At 42.1% G+C, this 13,680-nt stretch overlaps 3 protein-coding genes across 4 annotated transcripts; 2 read left to right on the top strand and 1 right to left on the bottom strand.

The window, feature by feature from the left end:
* Position 1: 1 nt before the first annotated feature.
* On the top strand, positions 2-5,711 carry prr15lb (proline rich 15 like b). The gene is made up of 2 exons (XM_079334020.1): positions 2-445; positions 4,099-5,711. Exon 2 carries the CDS (start codon positions 4,124-4,126, stop codon positions 4,469-4,471), a length of 348 nt encoding a protein of 115 aa, XP_079190146.1. The 5' UTR covers positions 2-445; positions 4,099-4,123; the 3' UTR covers positions 4,472-5,711.
* Positions 5,712-7,598: 1,887 nt separating this feature from the next.
* pnpo (pyridoxamine 5'-phosphate oxidase) lies at positions 7,599-11,198 on the bottom strand. Of its 2 annotated transcripts, XM_079372729.1 has the most exons (8): positions 11,110-11,198; positions 10,092-10,172; positions 9,673-9,797; positions 9,480-9,579; positions 9,333-9,386; positions 9,117-9,245; positions 8,912-8,982; positions 7,599-8,595 (listed from the first exon to the last, which is right to left on the bottom strand). In XM_079372729.1, the coding sequence occupies exons 2-8, from the start codon at positions 10,134-10,136 to the stop codon at positions 8,430-8,432; spliced, it is 690 nt and encodes a 229-aa protein (XP_079228855.1). In that variant the 5' UTR covers positions 10,137-10,172; positions 11,110-11,198; the 3' UTR covers positions 7,599-8,429. The 2 variants fall into 2 exon arrangements, with proteins under 2 accessions (XP_079228855.1, XP_079228854.1); XM_079372728.1 differs by lacking the exon at positions 11,110-11,198 and having other exon boundaries at positions 10,092-10,433.
* mrpl10 (mitochondrial ribosomal protein L10) lies at positions 10,839-13,277 on the top strand. The gene is made up of 5 exons (XM_079372730.1): positions 10,839-10,947; positions 11,125-11,294; positions 11,555-11,719; positions 11,879-12,023; positions 12,746-13,277. Exons 1-5 carry the CDS (start codon positions 10,908-10,910, stop codon positions 12,991-12,993), a joined length of 768 nt encoding a protein of 255 aa, XP_079228856.1. The 5' UTR covers positions 10,839-10,907; the 3' UTR covers positions 12,994-13,277.
* The last annotated feature ends 403 nt before the right edge of the window (positions 13,278-13,680 follow it).

Here is a 13,680-nt window from a genome sequence, read left to right as displayed (position 1 = left end):
AATGAGAAACACAAAGATGACTTTATTCTGCGTCCAAATTCCACATTAGAACAGGTTTGTTTTTTTGTTTTACAGAGAGGGACTGATTAAAGGGGATTTATCTGCAGCTTCAGGCTCACATTAACTCCGAGGTCAGTAATCTCAATGTAAAACCGGGGGCCTCACTAAATCACTCTGTTGCAACATTAACTCACCCACTCAGTGAGCAGGCTGAAGGTGTGTGTGTGTGTGTGTGTTTGAGGAGGGTGTGTGTTCTTTAGAGCTCTGAGGGACAAGGTGAGGCAGAGAGAGAGAGAGAGAGAGAGAGTGATGCTGCACCTGTTCACAATCACCTGAGAAGACGAAGGGAAAAAAAACAGAGAGAGACAAGAGAAAGACACTTGAAGCATGGCGGGACAGTTTCACATCTGACAGAATCTCCTTCATCCTCCTCTTCATCAACACGGTAAGAAAACTCAACCGTGAGCTGCTTTATGTCTTTTTTAATTCTCTGCTGCAGACACTTCGGTTGCTCTTGTTGTTTTTCATGCTTGAGGACACAATGCACATTTGTCTAAATAAACATCCAGTGATGGCAACAGGTTGGGTCTATTGACAACTTATGTAATATGTTTAGTTTATTAGACATAAAATGTAACTTAAAACAGGACAGGAGGACGAAGTCTAAGAGTTATTACTATTGTTATTTCTCTTCTTTTTCTTTTGTCGCTCCGACAATCAGCTGCCACAATTTGATCATTAATTCAAAATGTTCAAATCAAGTAAGAGTACAGATCATTTTTAAGTGAAATATATTAAAGATGGGGTGGTTACATGTCCTAAAGTAGGAGAATTTGTTCTTTTTATTCGTCTTGTAAGGCCGAGAATTGAAGCGAGTTTTCACGTTGAAAAAGGTTTGAATGTAAGCTGGAGCTGCAGGAACATTTCATGGATGATCTTTATCCTCGACACAAACAAACAATATTGACTTTTTCCAGGCTGCGACCCACGGGAGAATAATTAAACATCTTTTATAAAAGTCACCATGTTTTAGAGTTTGTAAGTGTATTTGATGTAACTTCCTGTTAAAAGGCTCCACAAAGCTTCAGAGAAAGTCTGAGGATTTTTATTCATGTAACCTTTTTTTAACCAGATTGATCCATTTGAGATGAAGAACCTCTCTGTCGAGGACGAGCTGGACGAGAGGCAAATTTATAGACAGAGACACAAAGTGCGATTCACAAACACTAACACTTGCATTAAAAGAAAACAACATGAGTCAAAGAAACAACTCTCTGGAATTCAGTTGTTCAACCAGGGAAGCTTAAAACATCAAACTTCTGATAGAATCAGCTTCCAGCGTCTGTTATTTTAGATTTCAGATTGACAGCAGCTCCTTCAGTTTGAAGTCCACGCTGAGTGTGCACACCCAAAAGCATTTCACTTTAGTCTTTCAAACAACTTAAAAAAAAAAAAAAGACACTGTCATGGGTCGAAACTGGCTTCATCATTAACTGTAGGCTCAGAGCTCCTCCTGAGCTCGTTGAACGTCACTGTTCACGGGTCATCAGTGAAGCTGGCAGGACGGAGGAAACCTGAGACTCTTAAGAACCTTCAGCTCGTCTCTGAGGGCAGCACGGAGCTCGACGCCCTCTGAGCCTCGTCCCCGTTCACAGCCTCTACAGCTGGTTACTGATCCCCCCCCCCCCCAAACGGTCCCCGGTGTTCCCGTCCTGCTGTGATCTCTGAGGGTCACCCTCAGCGAACACAAATATAGTAACTTATTAAAAGAGCGGCTACGGAGGGCCTCCTTTATGTCAACAGAGGTTTTTTTGTCTCAAAGGTCACGTCCAAGTCAAACACGGAGAACTGAGAGAAATATGTGTGCACATGTGTGCGGTTACTTAACAAGGTGTGAAAGTGCTGCTCTGCAGAAACTGGGAGACGAAGAGTCAACAGTGTTATGGAAATCCTCTGTAAACACGTGCGAGAGGAGCCTGACTTTTGTTAGAGGATTAAACACGCAAATTGTGTTAAACTCAGACAAATAGGAGAGGGGGAAAGTAGGTCATGGCTGCTCTTTGCTTTGAAACACAACCTTTTAGGTGTCTGTACAACCAGATCAAGATGGGATGTGCAAGCAGCAACAGCAGGAGGTGGAGCCTGATGAAGCTCTCAATGGCTTCATTATCTTCTTATCACTTTTAATGTGCAAACAAATGTTGGAGCCCTTCATCCAAAATCTGTTCACTTGTTTCCTGAACCTTTGCAACCCTTGTTTCATGCCGGCAGCGTGCAAACATCACATGCCTCATTCAGATAAGAGTCAGATGAGTGTTCCTGCAGAGGGCAGGGAATATTTGCATAGGCGCAACACGATAAAAATGGCCACACCAAAGGAAGAGATGTTTACTCTCCAGTCAGCCCTTCATAAAACAGAGATTGCAGTGCTTTTTTTTTTTCCTTTATTGTTTGGTTTAAAGGCGTACATTTTATTCAAATACCGTCCAGATTTCATTTTGCAGATCAGAGCTTGAAGTTTGAACACAGTTTTGAAAGCCTTTTAGAAGAATGTAGTGCCATAAGAGAGAGCAACTTTAAAGATATGAGAGTATCCCATATATGTTCGGAAACAACCGAAAACATCACATTAACCTTTTATTCTCTCTTAAATGTTCTTATTGGTGACGGCTTATTAAAAGAGTGTTTGTGTAAACTGTGCAGTTATTGGGCACAAACAACAGCAAAGACAAAGTCAGGAAACACATGATGGTATATAATGATGTCGTCTGCATTATTATTAATTGCGTGAATAAAACTGGCAATTGTAAATCAACACATTTAGAAATCGACAAGTTAAGAAATCTCTTGTTTTTTTTCTTTTTAACCCAGTGTAACATGAAGTCTTGATTTGTCAGTCCAATACTCCAAAATATAAAATCCAATGTTTTGAATTTGAACTGCAGTTCCCATTTTAAACACTAGGTGTCCGAGCTCCATATAGCTCCTTTAAAGCTGCAACTTTCGCCCTAAAAATGTTCAACAGTCCTCCCTCACCTCAGAAAGATACCTGCTTTGTCTGTAGCTTCACAGTCGTGATGCTCAACTCTGAAACTCGAATCAAAATCTGTTTTATTAGAGATTAAAGGGAAGTATTTGTGCATCAGAAGTTTCCTCCCAGGCTTCTTTGTGTGTGATGTTTTGTACAGCTCCTCATAATGACACAACACAAAGGCGGCTGTCATCAAAGAGCACATGTATTCAATTATTGAGGAAGTTATTTCAGCTTTATGCTCCGTAGCTTGGAGACTGAGTCAAACAGCTGATAGCGGAGGATAATAACAGCGAGCATAAACCTGAATAAGTGCACACGAAATCTTCAAAATCGTTTTTTTAACAGGGCGACAGAAGAGCTCGCTTTTTGCTTCGATTTCAACGCAGCTGGTTTTTTCATCAGTCTAAAGCGCTTTGTCTTGGCGTCAGATCCCATGACAGGGACAGGTGATACTGTTCAGGAGTTCATGAATTAAGCAGCAGAGAGTCGAGTGTCAGGTGTCCTCCTCCATCAGGTTACACATCCTGATCAGCGAGATGGAACAGAAGCATCCACGTCTGCACGGCGTGCTGAGCACAGACGAGTCCACACACACGTGAACTGCATCATCTTTGTTTTAATCAGTGACATCACATCCATGCTGCTGCTCTTTGAACTTTTACACATCTTTAGCGTCTCAAGCTGAATTTAGAACGAATGTTAAAAATAATTATTTATTCAATTAATCTCCTTCATCACCTGTTTTAAGCACTTCATTTAACAAATACAACTGTGTGCTAGTTAATAAATAATGAAATGGAATATTCAGGGGTGTGGTCAGGGTGGCGTGCCCCCCCAGAAACCGGATTAGTGCCACTCCAAAAGTCCTGAACAGTGATTGGCTGTTTGCCCTGTCAGAAGCAACAACACGATTTTTAACTTCTTACATTTCTGACTTTTTCACATCAAAAAATAACCAACAAAAACAGAACCCCTAAAAGAAGCGTGCATGCGAGGTTTGAATAAAGCTGTTGTCTTTAAAGTTGTCCTCTCCCGTCTTTGAGGATGTTTTCTGTCTCCGTCAGGTCAGCACTGTTCTCTGTTGGAGCCATGGCCGATCCCAGCTGGTGGAAGCTGACCTTCTCCCGTAAGAAGAAGTCTGAATCAAAGGTTCTGTATGAGATCCCGGCCGAGTACGGCAGCAACACGACGGGAAAGAGCAAAGACCACCCGAGCAACAACAACCCCCCTGCAGACAGCCACATAGACAGCCAGTTTAACGCCAGACTGGAGAAGATTGTGGACAGATCTGCCACAAAGGGCCGACACGTCAAGGTGTCTCACTCCGGACGCTTCAAGGAGAAGAAGAAGGTCCGAGCCACGCTGTCCGAGAACCCAAACCTGTTCGCCGAGCACAACCTGAGTGATGAGAACCATAAAAACAAGACTGAGAAATAACACACAGGGCCCCTGAAACGCACAATACTTGACCATAAATGTTCCATATATCACTTTTAATAGCTCAAACACACATATATGCAATAAATAAAAAAAAAACGTGCAGGCTACGAGTTGTATAAACACCTGTCACCTGCCACCACACCCAGGTAGATACTGTTACCAGTGGACTCACCCATACAAACAAACTGGTATCAGTAGAAAACCATTGAAACAAAACAGCAGAGACTTTTATTCTAACGTTTGTATTCTTGTCTTTTCTGACCTTCCTTCCACAAACAGATGTCATTTATGACCAAAGAGTCTCTTAAACATTCAAGCAGCTCGCAAAAAGTCATTAAAATAAATAGTAACACAACTGTAAATATTTTGTACTAATACAGAGGCAGATTTTTGAATTATCAAGCATTTTTATTATGCAAAGAGACTTGATTTATATGTCTGTGTGTGTGATATTTTGAATAGTATATGATAATCATTTATGCAAATGCAACAATCTATGCAACGACCGTGCAAATATCCTGATTAAAGAGCAGAAACATTTATTTAAAGGTCACATATTTTGTAGAACCTTCTTCTCCATGTTCCTCGAACTCTAACATGTGTTTCTAGTCTGTCTACAAACTCCCCGATGATGAGAAAAGTCCGTCCTCTGCGTCTTCTGCCTGCTCCACTTTTTAGAAAATGTGTGCTCAAACAGGCCGTTTGGAGATTCACCCTTCATGACATCACAAAGGGCAGTAGCCCCTCCCCCCCAGGTGGGAGCTCTGGTTGAAGAGAAGGAGAATATGTGACCTTTAAGTCGTTTTTATAATGAGTGAAGAAAGTGGAAATAAAGCTCCATTGTTATGTCAAAACAATCAATAAGGACGAAGAAGAAATGTCTTCAAACTGTGCCACCCAAACCCCGGTTCATTTTTACCCTCGTTTACAAACAGAGAAAATAAAATGTCGGTGTGTGAAACAATGTGCTTCCTAAATTCAAAGAAGAAGACGGCTGTGTTGTCACCTTCTTACGTCATCTCTTCTGGTCTTCTGCGCTTGGTGGTGTTTAAAGTTCAAAAAGGATCTTCAGAAATGAAGAAACAATCGTGCAAAAATAATAATGAGTAAAGAGTAACACTAGGGTAAATTATTTTTGATTATCATGTATGTGTTCTGAGAGTAAAAACCTTTTGCTTTGCTATGTTTGAACAACCCATTATAAAATAAAGAAACGTCTTGATGCTGTGCAACTGAACCTCTATTTTTCATTTTATTGCATTTTTAAGATCAAAAGAAATAAAGATGAGATTTTTACGTCCATCACTTAGACGTGCATTGACTCCAACCTTGTCTTTGTATGATGCATGCAGACAGGTGCTCTGTCAGATTTGCAGGTATGTCACCTTTATTTGCACATGTGCTGTTAAGTGTTCTTTTCATGTAACCCAGAACAGTTTGTGTTTTCCCCTGAGCCTGTGTGCGTGCAGATTTCTGTTGACATGGCGACAGAAAGCAGACACGGACATCTGATCCCGCTTTGTGCTTCGACATTTTGTAATAATGAATTACATCAGAGCGACTGTGGGCTCAGACTTTGAAGAACCAAAAACCAGCTGCTGGTGACTCAGCAGTGAGTCACGGGAGAAGTACTCAGTTACTCTGCTCAAGTAAAAGTATTTTAAAGGTACTCAAAGTGCTGCCAAACATTCAGCTGCTTCTTTTAGAATCAGTAAATAAAAACAATAAGGAAACACATGAACAGAAAGACATATAACAATGCAGTGGGTGGTTATTAAGTCTGTTGGGGTCTGAGGGGTGTCGGTGGCCTAGTGGTTACTGCCCTCACACCCCCCCCCACTCATGTCATTCCCCTCTCTCCCTCTCTCTCTGATTTTCAACTCTCTCCACTGTCCCATCGCTACCTTGCAAGCACAAAAAGCCAAAAATAAATCTTATATATATCATGCATAATATTCAACATATAAAGGATTCACAACAGAATGATGACAGACCGAAAGAAGACCAATGACAATCAGAACAAAACATACACAGTAAATCTTTGTAAGTCGTGCTGAGGCTGCAGGCAGCGACCTGCCTTGCCTGCTGTAACACAGTGTATATATGCACATACATATACTTGATTTATATATGCATTGCACCGGATCTGCAAAAACACAGCATGAGAGATAAGATAACAAAGGTAAGATAATAATGATAATATAATCATAATAATATAAAAACATATGGAGACACCATGACGCTGTGGCACAGCCTTAACAAACATCCTTCACACTTTTGATTGACGTGAGAACTGGAGAGTTTTGAAAGCGCTTCAGTTTACATCCGGGGACTCTGAGTAGAGGACGTGAGACGGGTCAGAGGACACTCTCTGTGTGCCTGCAGAGTCTCTTATATAATAACATTATTTCCTCTTATGTTTGATTAATGTGGAGCTCATTTTGAACATTTTTCTTAATATATACACACAATGTATTATATACAATTAAATATATATAATGAGGCACAAAGGGGTTCTTTAGGCCTTCATTAGCTAAGACAGCTGAAGACAGACAGGAGATGTTGAGAGGAGAGAGAAGGGAGGGTTGACCTGCAGCAAAGGGCCGACGTCGGATTTGAACCCACGGCCACTGCGATGAGGCATCTGTACATGGAGCACGCAAAACACATCCACGCCCCGAGGATTGATCTAGTGTCTATAAAGAGGGGCGACGTCTTCATGTCAGTGCCCATCCTCTCGCCCCGATATCCATCCCTGATCCACTTTTCTATTTCTAAAGTTAAAAAAAACCCAGAAACTTTTACATTTCAAAATGTATCCAGAAAAATCTCCTTACAAAACGAAAAAGCAAAAAACTCAGCCGATAAAAAGTGCTCCCTTATGAGTGATCCCAGAGGCTTCGTTCAGAAGTGTTTTGTTAAATGAAGTTAAAAAAAGATCCTCTCAGAAGTTGTGCAGAAGAAGCATCAGGTGGCATGTAAATAAAGAAGAGTCAAAGAAAAAGACACAAAACAAGGAGGAAGCTTCATTTTGTACTGAAGGACCTGAAAGTCCCAGCTGACTGAATAAATCTGTGTAAAGAGTCGTACTGCTGACACCTGCTGGACAAAACACACAACGCCACCTGTTACAAATTAAACTTTATTAATGGCACTATTCCACATTTACTTCATGTCAAAATGTCATTTCATCAGTAAACAATCATCTCATTCTCAGGAGGTGCGAGACAAACACGACACACACCTTCGCTGGCACGGATTAAATTCAGTTAGAGCGACTTACAGGTTCAAGACTGCTGCTAGGTCAGCAAACAACCGGGGAAATATTCTACGATGGAGACCTTTTTGTCTTTACTAAATAGGAAGAGAGACAGGAAGTGATGGAGGGAGAGAGAAGGGGGAGGACATGCGGCACAGGGCAGAGGTCGGATTCAAACCCACCACCGCTGCGATGAGAACTACAGCCTCAGAACCGCTCGGCTCTATTTCCTATTATTTTAACATTAAAGATGAACAACATGGAGGTTCATTAGTAAGAGACTTCAGTGAGACAGTTTCCTCGACCTTGAGGTTCACGACGCTGTTGAATAACCGGACCTTCCTGTCAATCATTACTCGACAGTCACAGGTGGAGTTTGTTCTCCTCGTTACGTCAGTTTTTCTTCTCGTGCGTCTTTTCATTTCACGGAAAGTCTCGAATACGTTCAGTCATGTCGCTTCACGACTCTGAAAGGTCCAACAGATGACAAAATGTGCAGACATCGGGAGGTTTGAGCTTCACAGACGACACGGATGATTGGCTTGTCGATAAATCAAACACACACAGCAGAGGCGATTTAATCAACGACGGATGCCTCCTTTTAGAACCTACAGATGAGCAGTCAAGTTTTTATCGACGACGATTAGATGAGACTTCCTTCCTTCCTTGCGTACGAGTCTGTCCGGGTGTTTCCTCTCACGGAGACAGTCTCTGGTAAACCCAGCCTCCCTCTGCAGCGTGCACAAACTCTCCCGACTCCGCCTCTCCGTCCTTCGGCTTTGTGAAGACGATCCGGTCGTGAAGTCGGTTGGTCTGACCCTGCCAGAACTCGATCAGGTACGGCTTCACGATGTAGCCTCCCCTGTAAACACAGACGGTGAGAATGAGAAGGGAAGTCCTGCAGCGAAGACGAAGACACCCGACCTTCCTGTTGAGAGACGAGCGACTCTACCGACTGAGCCACAGCCGCCCGAAATAAATCAAGATCTCAGGAAAACAACCGACGTTGCTCGGTGTCACTGAATTGAGTAAATAAAAATGCATGGTTGCACGTCTGCTTCTGAAAGTGAACAAGAGCATTTCCTAAGAAGAAATATGAGTTGCAAAAAAAATGTCTCGTGAAGTTTCTTGTTATTTTTGGATAGTTAAATTTGACATAATGTTCAGAAAAATCTCACCAGTAGTCAGGCATCGGCACCTCTGTGTCCTTGTACTTCTCCAGCAGCTCTGTATTTTTCTGTCTTAGATACTAAATAAACACACACACACACACACACACACACACACACACACACACACACACACACACACACACACAGTGCAGTTAAACCTTTGAGCATATCTGCATGAACTACTTCACAAAGTTGAGTTCTGTTTTCTTACATCTCTGTTAGGAACTGGAGTGCTTTGTCGGCTCACGACGGCTCCGATCTGGCTGCTCTTTGGTCGCGAGTGGAAGTAGTCACACGAGGTCTGGAAGGGGATCCGCTCCACGTTGCCCTCAATGCGAATCTGCACATTCAAATCAGCCTCATTAAAAGATATACAGCATGAATGTTGATTAAATTATCATCAGAAAAAGGAGAATTTGATGATCACCTGTCTGTTTAGAGGTTCCCAGTAGAAAACCAGACATGCGTATGGATTGCTCTCCTGCAGACAAATCAGTCAAAACAAGAATCAATCAAATAGTCTGATAAAAAGTCTTTGTTGTAGGACGATCAGAAAGAGAGAGAGAGACATCACCAGCTCAGATCCCTTTCTGCTCTCATAGTTGGTAAAGAAACGGAAACCCTCGTTGCTGTAACCTTTCAGAAGGACCATACGAGCAGACGGACGTCCATCTCTGTAAAAATAAAAAAAACCCATTAATGACAAGGATGACATGACGCTGAGAAACTTAAAGTAAATCAGTTCTTTTAAATCGAGCCGAACGTACTTGGAGGCTGTGGCAATGCACATCGCATTCGCCTCTCCTACTTCTGGACACTTTGTGGCCTGATCAAACCAGTCTCCAAACTGTTTGATTGGATCCAGAGAAACCAGCTGACTCTCCTCAAAGCACTATTAAAACGCAAAGGACAAACAAGATCATGCAGGAGGGCAACATGTTCATCCAGGTCTGCATTGCATTGCACAGGGCAGAAGTGGAGGTCAATGACTGAAACATCTGGGAAATGTGGAATCCTAATCTTCCTCCAGCTGTTTTGCATATTTTATTCTTTGCGTGCAGTTTCAGAATAAACACATTGCACATCTATCATATCCATGCTGTTTTACAGACTATGCCTCCGATTCATGATTTACTATATTTCAACCTCTATGCAAGTAAGTCAAGGTGTCAAAGTGTCCACTCACCTCTTCATCTCCTTTATATTTCTTCCTCATGTCGCTCAGGTCCATGGTTGAACCGTCACTCGTTGATTTCCGACTGAAATCCTGCAAAAACGCGTTTTTATTCACCGTTACCAAAGAGACACGAGACGGAGGATTTCTACTAAATACACCAATACACCTCAATAAATTCACACTGAGTATGCGCCTCATGGTTGTCAAACTGACGCTGACGTAAGCACGCGTCCTCCCTTACGTAAAAATATTATGAAAGTGTTTTGTAAGTTGACTTAAAATAATACTTAGATGATGTGCGGAATTATGATTTTAACTGATTTTATGAAGAACAAATTCATGATGGGGTGTACAGTAAAGTCGATTAAAAAAAACATAATAAAGAGAAACTGAGAAGCGATGACGTGTTTGTGCTGCATTCATGTCCGAACGTTACGGTAGGAAATTCCAAACTCCAGACACGAAGTCGTATTCTTATGTATATTGATTAATTACCTTTCTTTTTTTTAAATGTATGAGCTTATTATTTCTTATGTGACAATAACCATTTTGTGTGTCGACAAACTTTTGTCCTCAAAGCCACCACCGCTGGCAGACAAGACAAAAAAGCCTCAGATTCAGACGGAGACTGACGATGTGACCATTTTAATATACAATTTGAGTTGTTTTGTGCGTCTTAATTCGCTTATGATTTATATACATGTAATCAATACATTAATGATCATCCACTCACTTGGATCTTACGTGATTACATTTCTCTCTGCCTGTCAGTGAACGCACCATTTCTGGTTCCGTCACTTCCAGAATAGCTGTTTCCTGTTAAAGATGGCGGCGACCTTGTGTGTAAAATTACTACCGAAACAGGGTAATGTAAAAATAAATACTGCATTTCTCGTTTCCCTTTGTGTCTGCGTGGATTAACTCCCGCGTTGATCTTTTTATATAAAATATAAATATATATTTATATATAAAATAATAAACTAAAGCGAGACGAGCAGCCTCGCGCTCACCAGGTGTGTTTACTCACCTTGTTTTCTTTCAGGATGGCTTCCCCTCACTCAAAGTGTTCGTCACGGCTCCAAAGCTGTGACTCGACACAGGAGGCCGATGCATTTTATCAAAGCCAAGTTGATGGCTGTGACGAAGTACGTCCCTCCTGCACCAGCTGCTCCCCCAGGTGCATATCCGCGCGAGACCATGCAAATCAAGCAGGTAACGCTCATCTCTCTGACTCTGCATCATCAACATGTTTTTAAGAGTAATTACACCTCAATCATAAACATCATTTATGCAGAAAGAAGAAAACATTTCATAAGCAGTTTTTGTTTCATTAAGTGTAAAAAAAAAAAAAAGTCATTGTGTTGGCTACATGTAAATTAAAGGGGACATATGATCCCCCTTTTTCACCCCCCAAAATCCACTTTTGCTCCATCTCGCTGTGAGGCTAACGCTCCTCTTCGTTCTCTTGTCAGGAGACTCCCTTGATGTTGATCATGAAGAGGAATTTGGAGAAGGTGTTCCAGGAGTGCAAGATGATCGCCGTGGTCCAAAACAACGCCAGCTGTGCTGAAGACATGATGATGCTGAAGCACAGACTTAATAAACACGACATCAAGGTCAAATTCTTCCCCAACGAGGTAACGGCTGTCGCTGGTATTTTTCTATCTCGCAATTTCATTGTGTTTAGAAAATAATACTACACGGCATGTTGATTGTGACCTTGATCATGCTTGTCCTAAATATAGACTGCATGAGAGACTTCCTGTCATTTGACTCTTTGCTCCCGTTTTTTTCAGGTGATGCGCTCGTTCCTGAATAACAGCATTTACTGCAACATGGCTCCTCTGATCATCGGCCCGACAGTCCTGATTGTCAGCAACGAGCCGAGGGTGAAGGAGATGCTGAAGACTCTCAGGGCGAGTCCACAGATGACGCTCCTGGGTATGTTTGATCTTTCCTCTATGCAAGAAGGAACTTTGTGCTGTGTTTTTTTTCACATTTACAGCTGACAAAGATTGTATATTTGATGCTTCACGCACACAGATAAAATGTGTTTTTTTTTGTGAGTCAAGAAAGAGCTGTGTGTTCTTTCAGACTCTGTTTCTGATTTGTCTCTTAATAAGTGTTTTCCCTCCTGATTAAGTAAGACGACTTGGTGGCGCCGATAGCGCAGCGGCAGCGCGCGCACCATGTTGCGAGGCTTTGCTCCTCGCGCGGGCGGCCCGGGTTCGCGTCCGGCCTGTGGCCACTTTCCCGCATGTCTCTCCCCACTCTCTCCCTGTTTCCGACTCTATCCACTGTCCTATCAATAAAGGCAAAAAGGCCAAAAATAAACCTTTTTAAAAAAAAAAGTAAGACGACTAACGCATAGATCTGTATTTTGACCTCTTAAATCCAGAGGGAATCATCTCATCTTGCCAAACAATATTCAGAAAATCCTAAAGATAATGAATTTAATGCAGATTGAAATCTTTTTCTGCATATGGAGAAGCTGCAGCAGGAAATGTTTTTGTAAGTTAGGTCTGTATGTCTTTAATTATAAATGCGTTAAACCGTCATTGTTTGGATCCATTTGTGATACAATAATCAAAACCTCGACTCGTCCTGATTTGGAGATGTGTGATGAGTAACCGCAGCTCTTCCTCCTCTCTCCTCTTCAACAGGAGCCTGTATAGAAAACACACTGCTGAGTGCTCAGGGAGTGCTCAGCTACTCCAAACTCCCGTCGGTGACGGTCATACAGGGCGAGCTGGTGAGCGGCCTGACCATGATGACGTCACGCACGGCCTCCATGCTGCAGCGTCACCCGGCCCACCTCTCCGCCCTGCTGCAGCAGTACGTCAAACAGCAGAGCACAGACGCCGCCGCCGCCGCCGCGGAGGGAGCTCCAAAAGCCGAGGAGGCAACGTAGAGCTTCAGAGGAAACTACTGTGACTGATTTGATTCCAGCTGCTTGGAATGTCGAGAGACTTTGACTGGATGCAAACTGCAGAATTTCACGACGAGAAGAATTCTGCAAAGAAACGCCCAAGGTCGTGTGGAGCTGGTTATAAACGCCAATGAATCCTTTCGTTTGCATCCGTCAACTGGAGTGTTGTTGCTACCGTGAAGGAACTCTGCAGAAGTGTCATTATCTCCACAACAGTTTCTTTATTTAAGGATAAAGTCACATATAAACAATCAACGTCAACATAAGATGCCTCTGTGTCTTTTTGTGGATTTAAGATTTTTCAGAATTACATGTTAAATTCTAGTTATCTTAAATCAAATCCATAATAATTAACATTTATTTTTCCCCAGTCAAAAGTAAACCTGCCGGAGTGTCGACTTCTTGTGAGATGTACTGTGAGCGGCATCATGCAAACCACTCTGGCCAATATAAACAAAAGTGGTCACAGATCCTGATTCGCTAATCTGCAGATTACTGCATGTTAATCTGGGTCAGTTAGGCTATAATGACCTGTAGATCTGAGGGAGACAGACATCACTCGGCAGGCTCATTTCAAAAAACATCTTCATGCAAATTACTGGCACTTAATCCAGTGTGACAAAAAAAAAAGTTTACATATTCAATTGTCATCAGACAAATCCACGAGCC

The sequence above is a fragment of the Symphodus melops genome (genome assembly GCF_947650265.1).
Source record: "Symphodus melops genome assembly, chromosome: 21".
NCBI classification, from domain to species: domain Eukaryota; kingdom Metazoa; phylum Chordata; class Actinopteri; order Labriformes; family Labridae; genus Symphodus; species Symphodus melops.
This window is presented reverse-complemented; position numbering and strand designations above follow the sequence as displayed.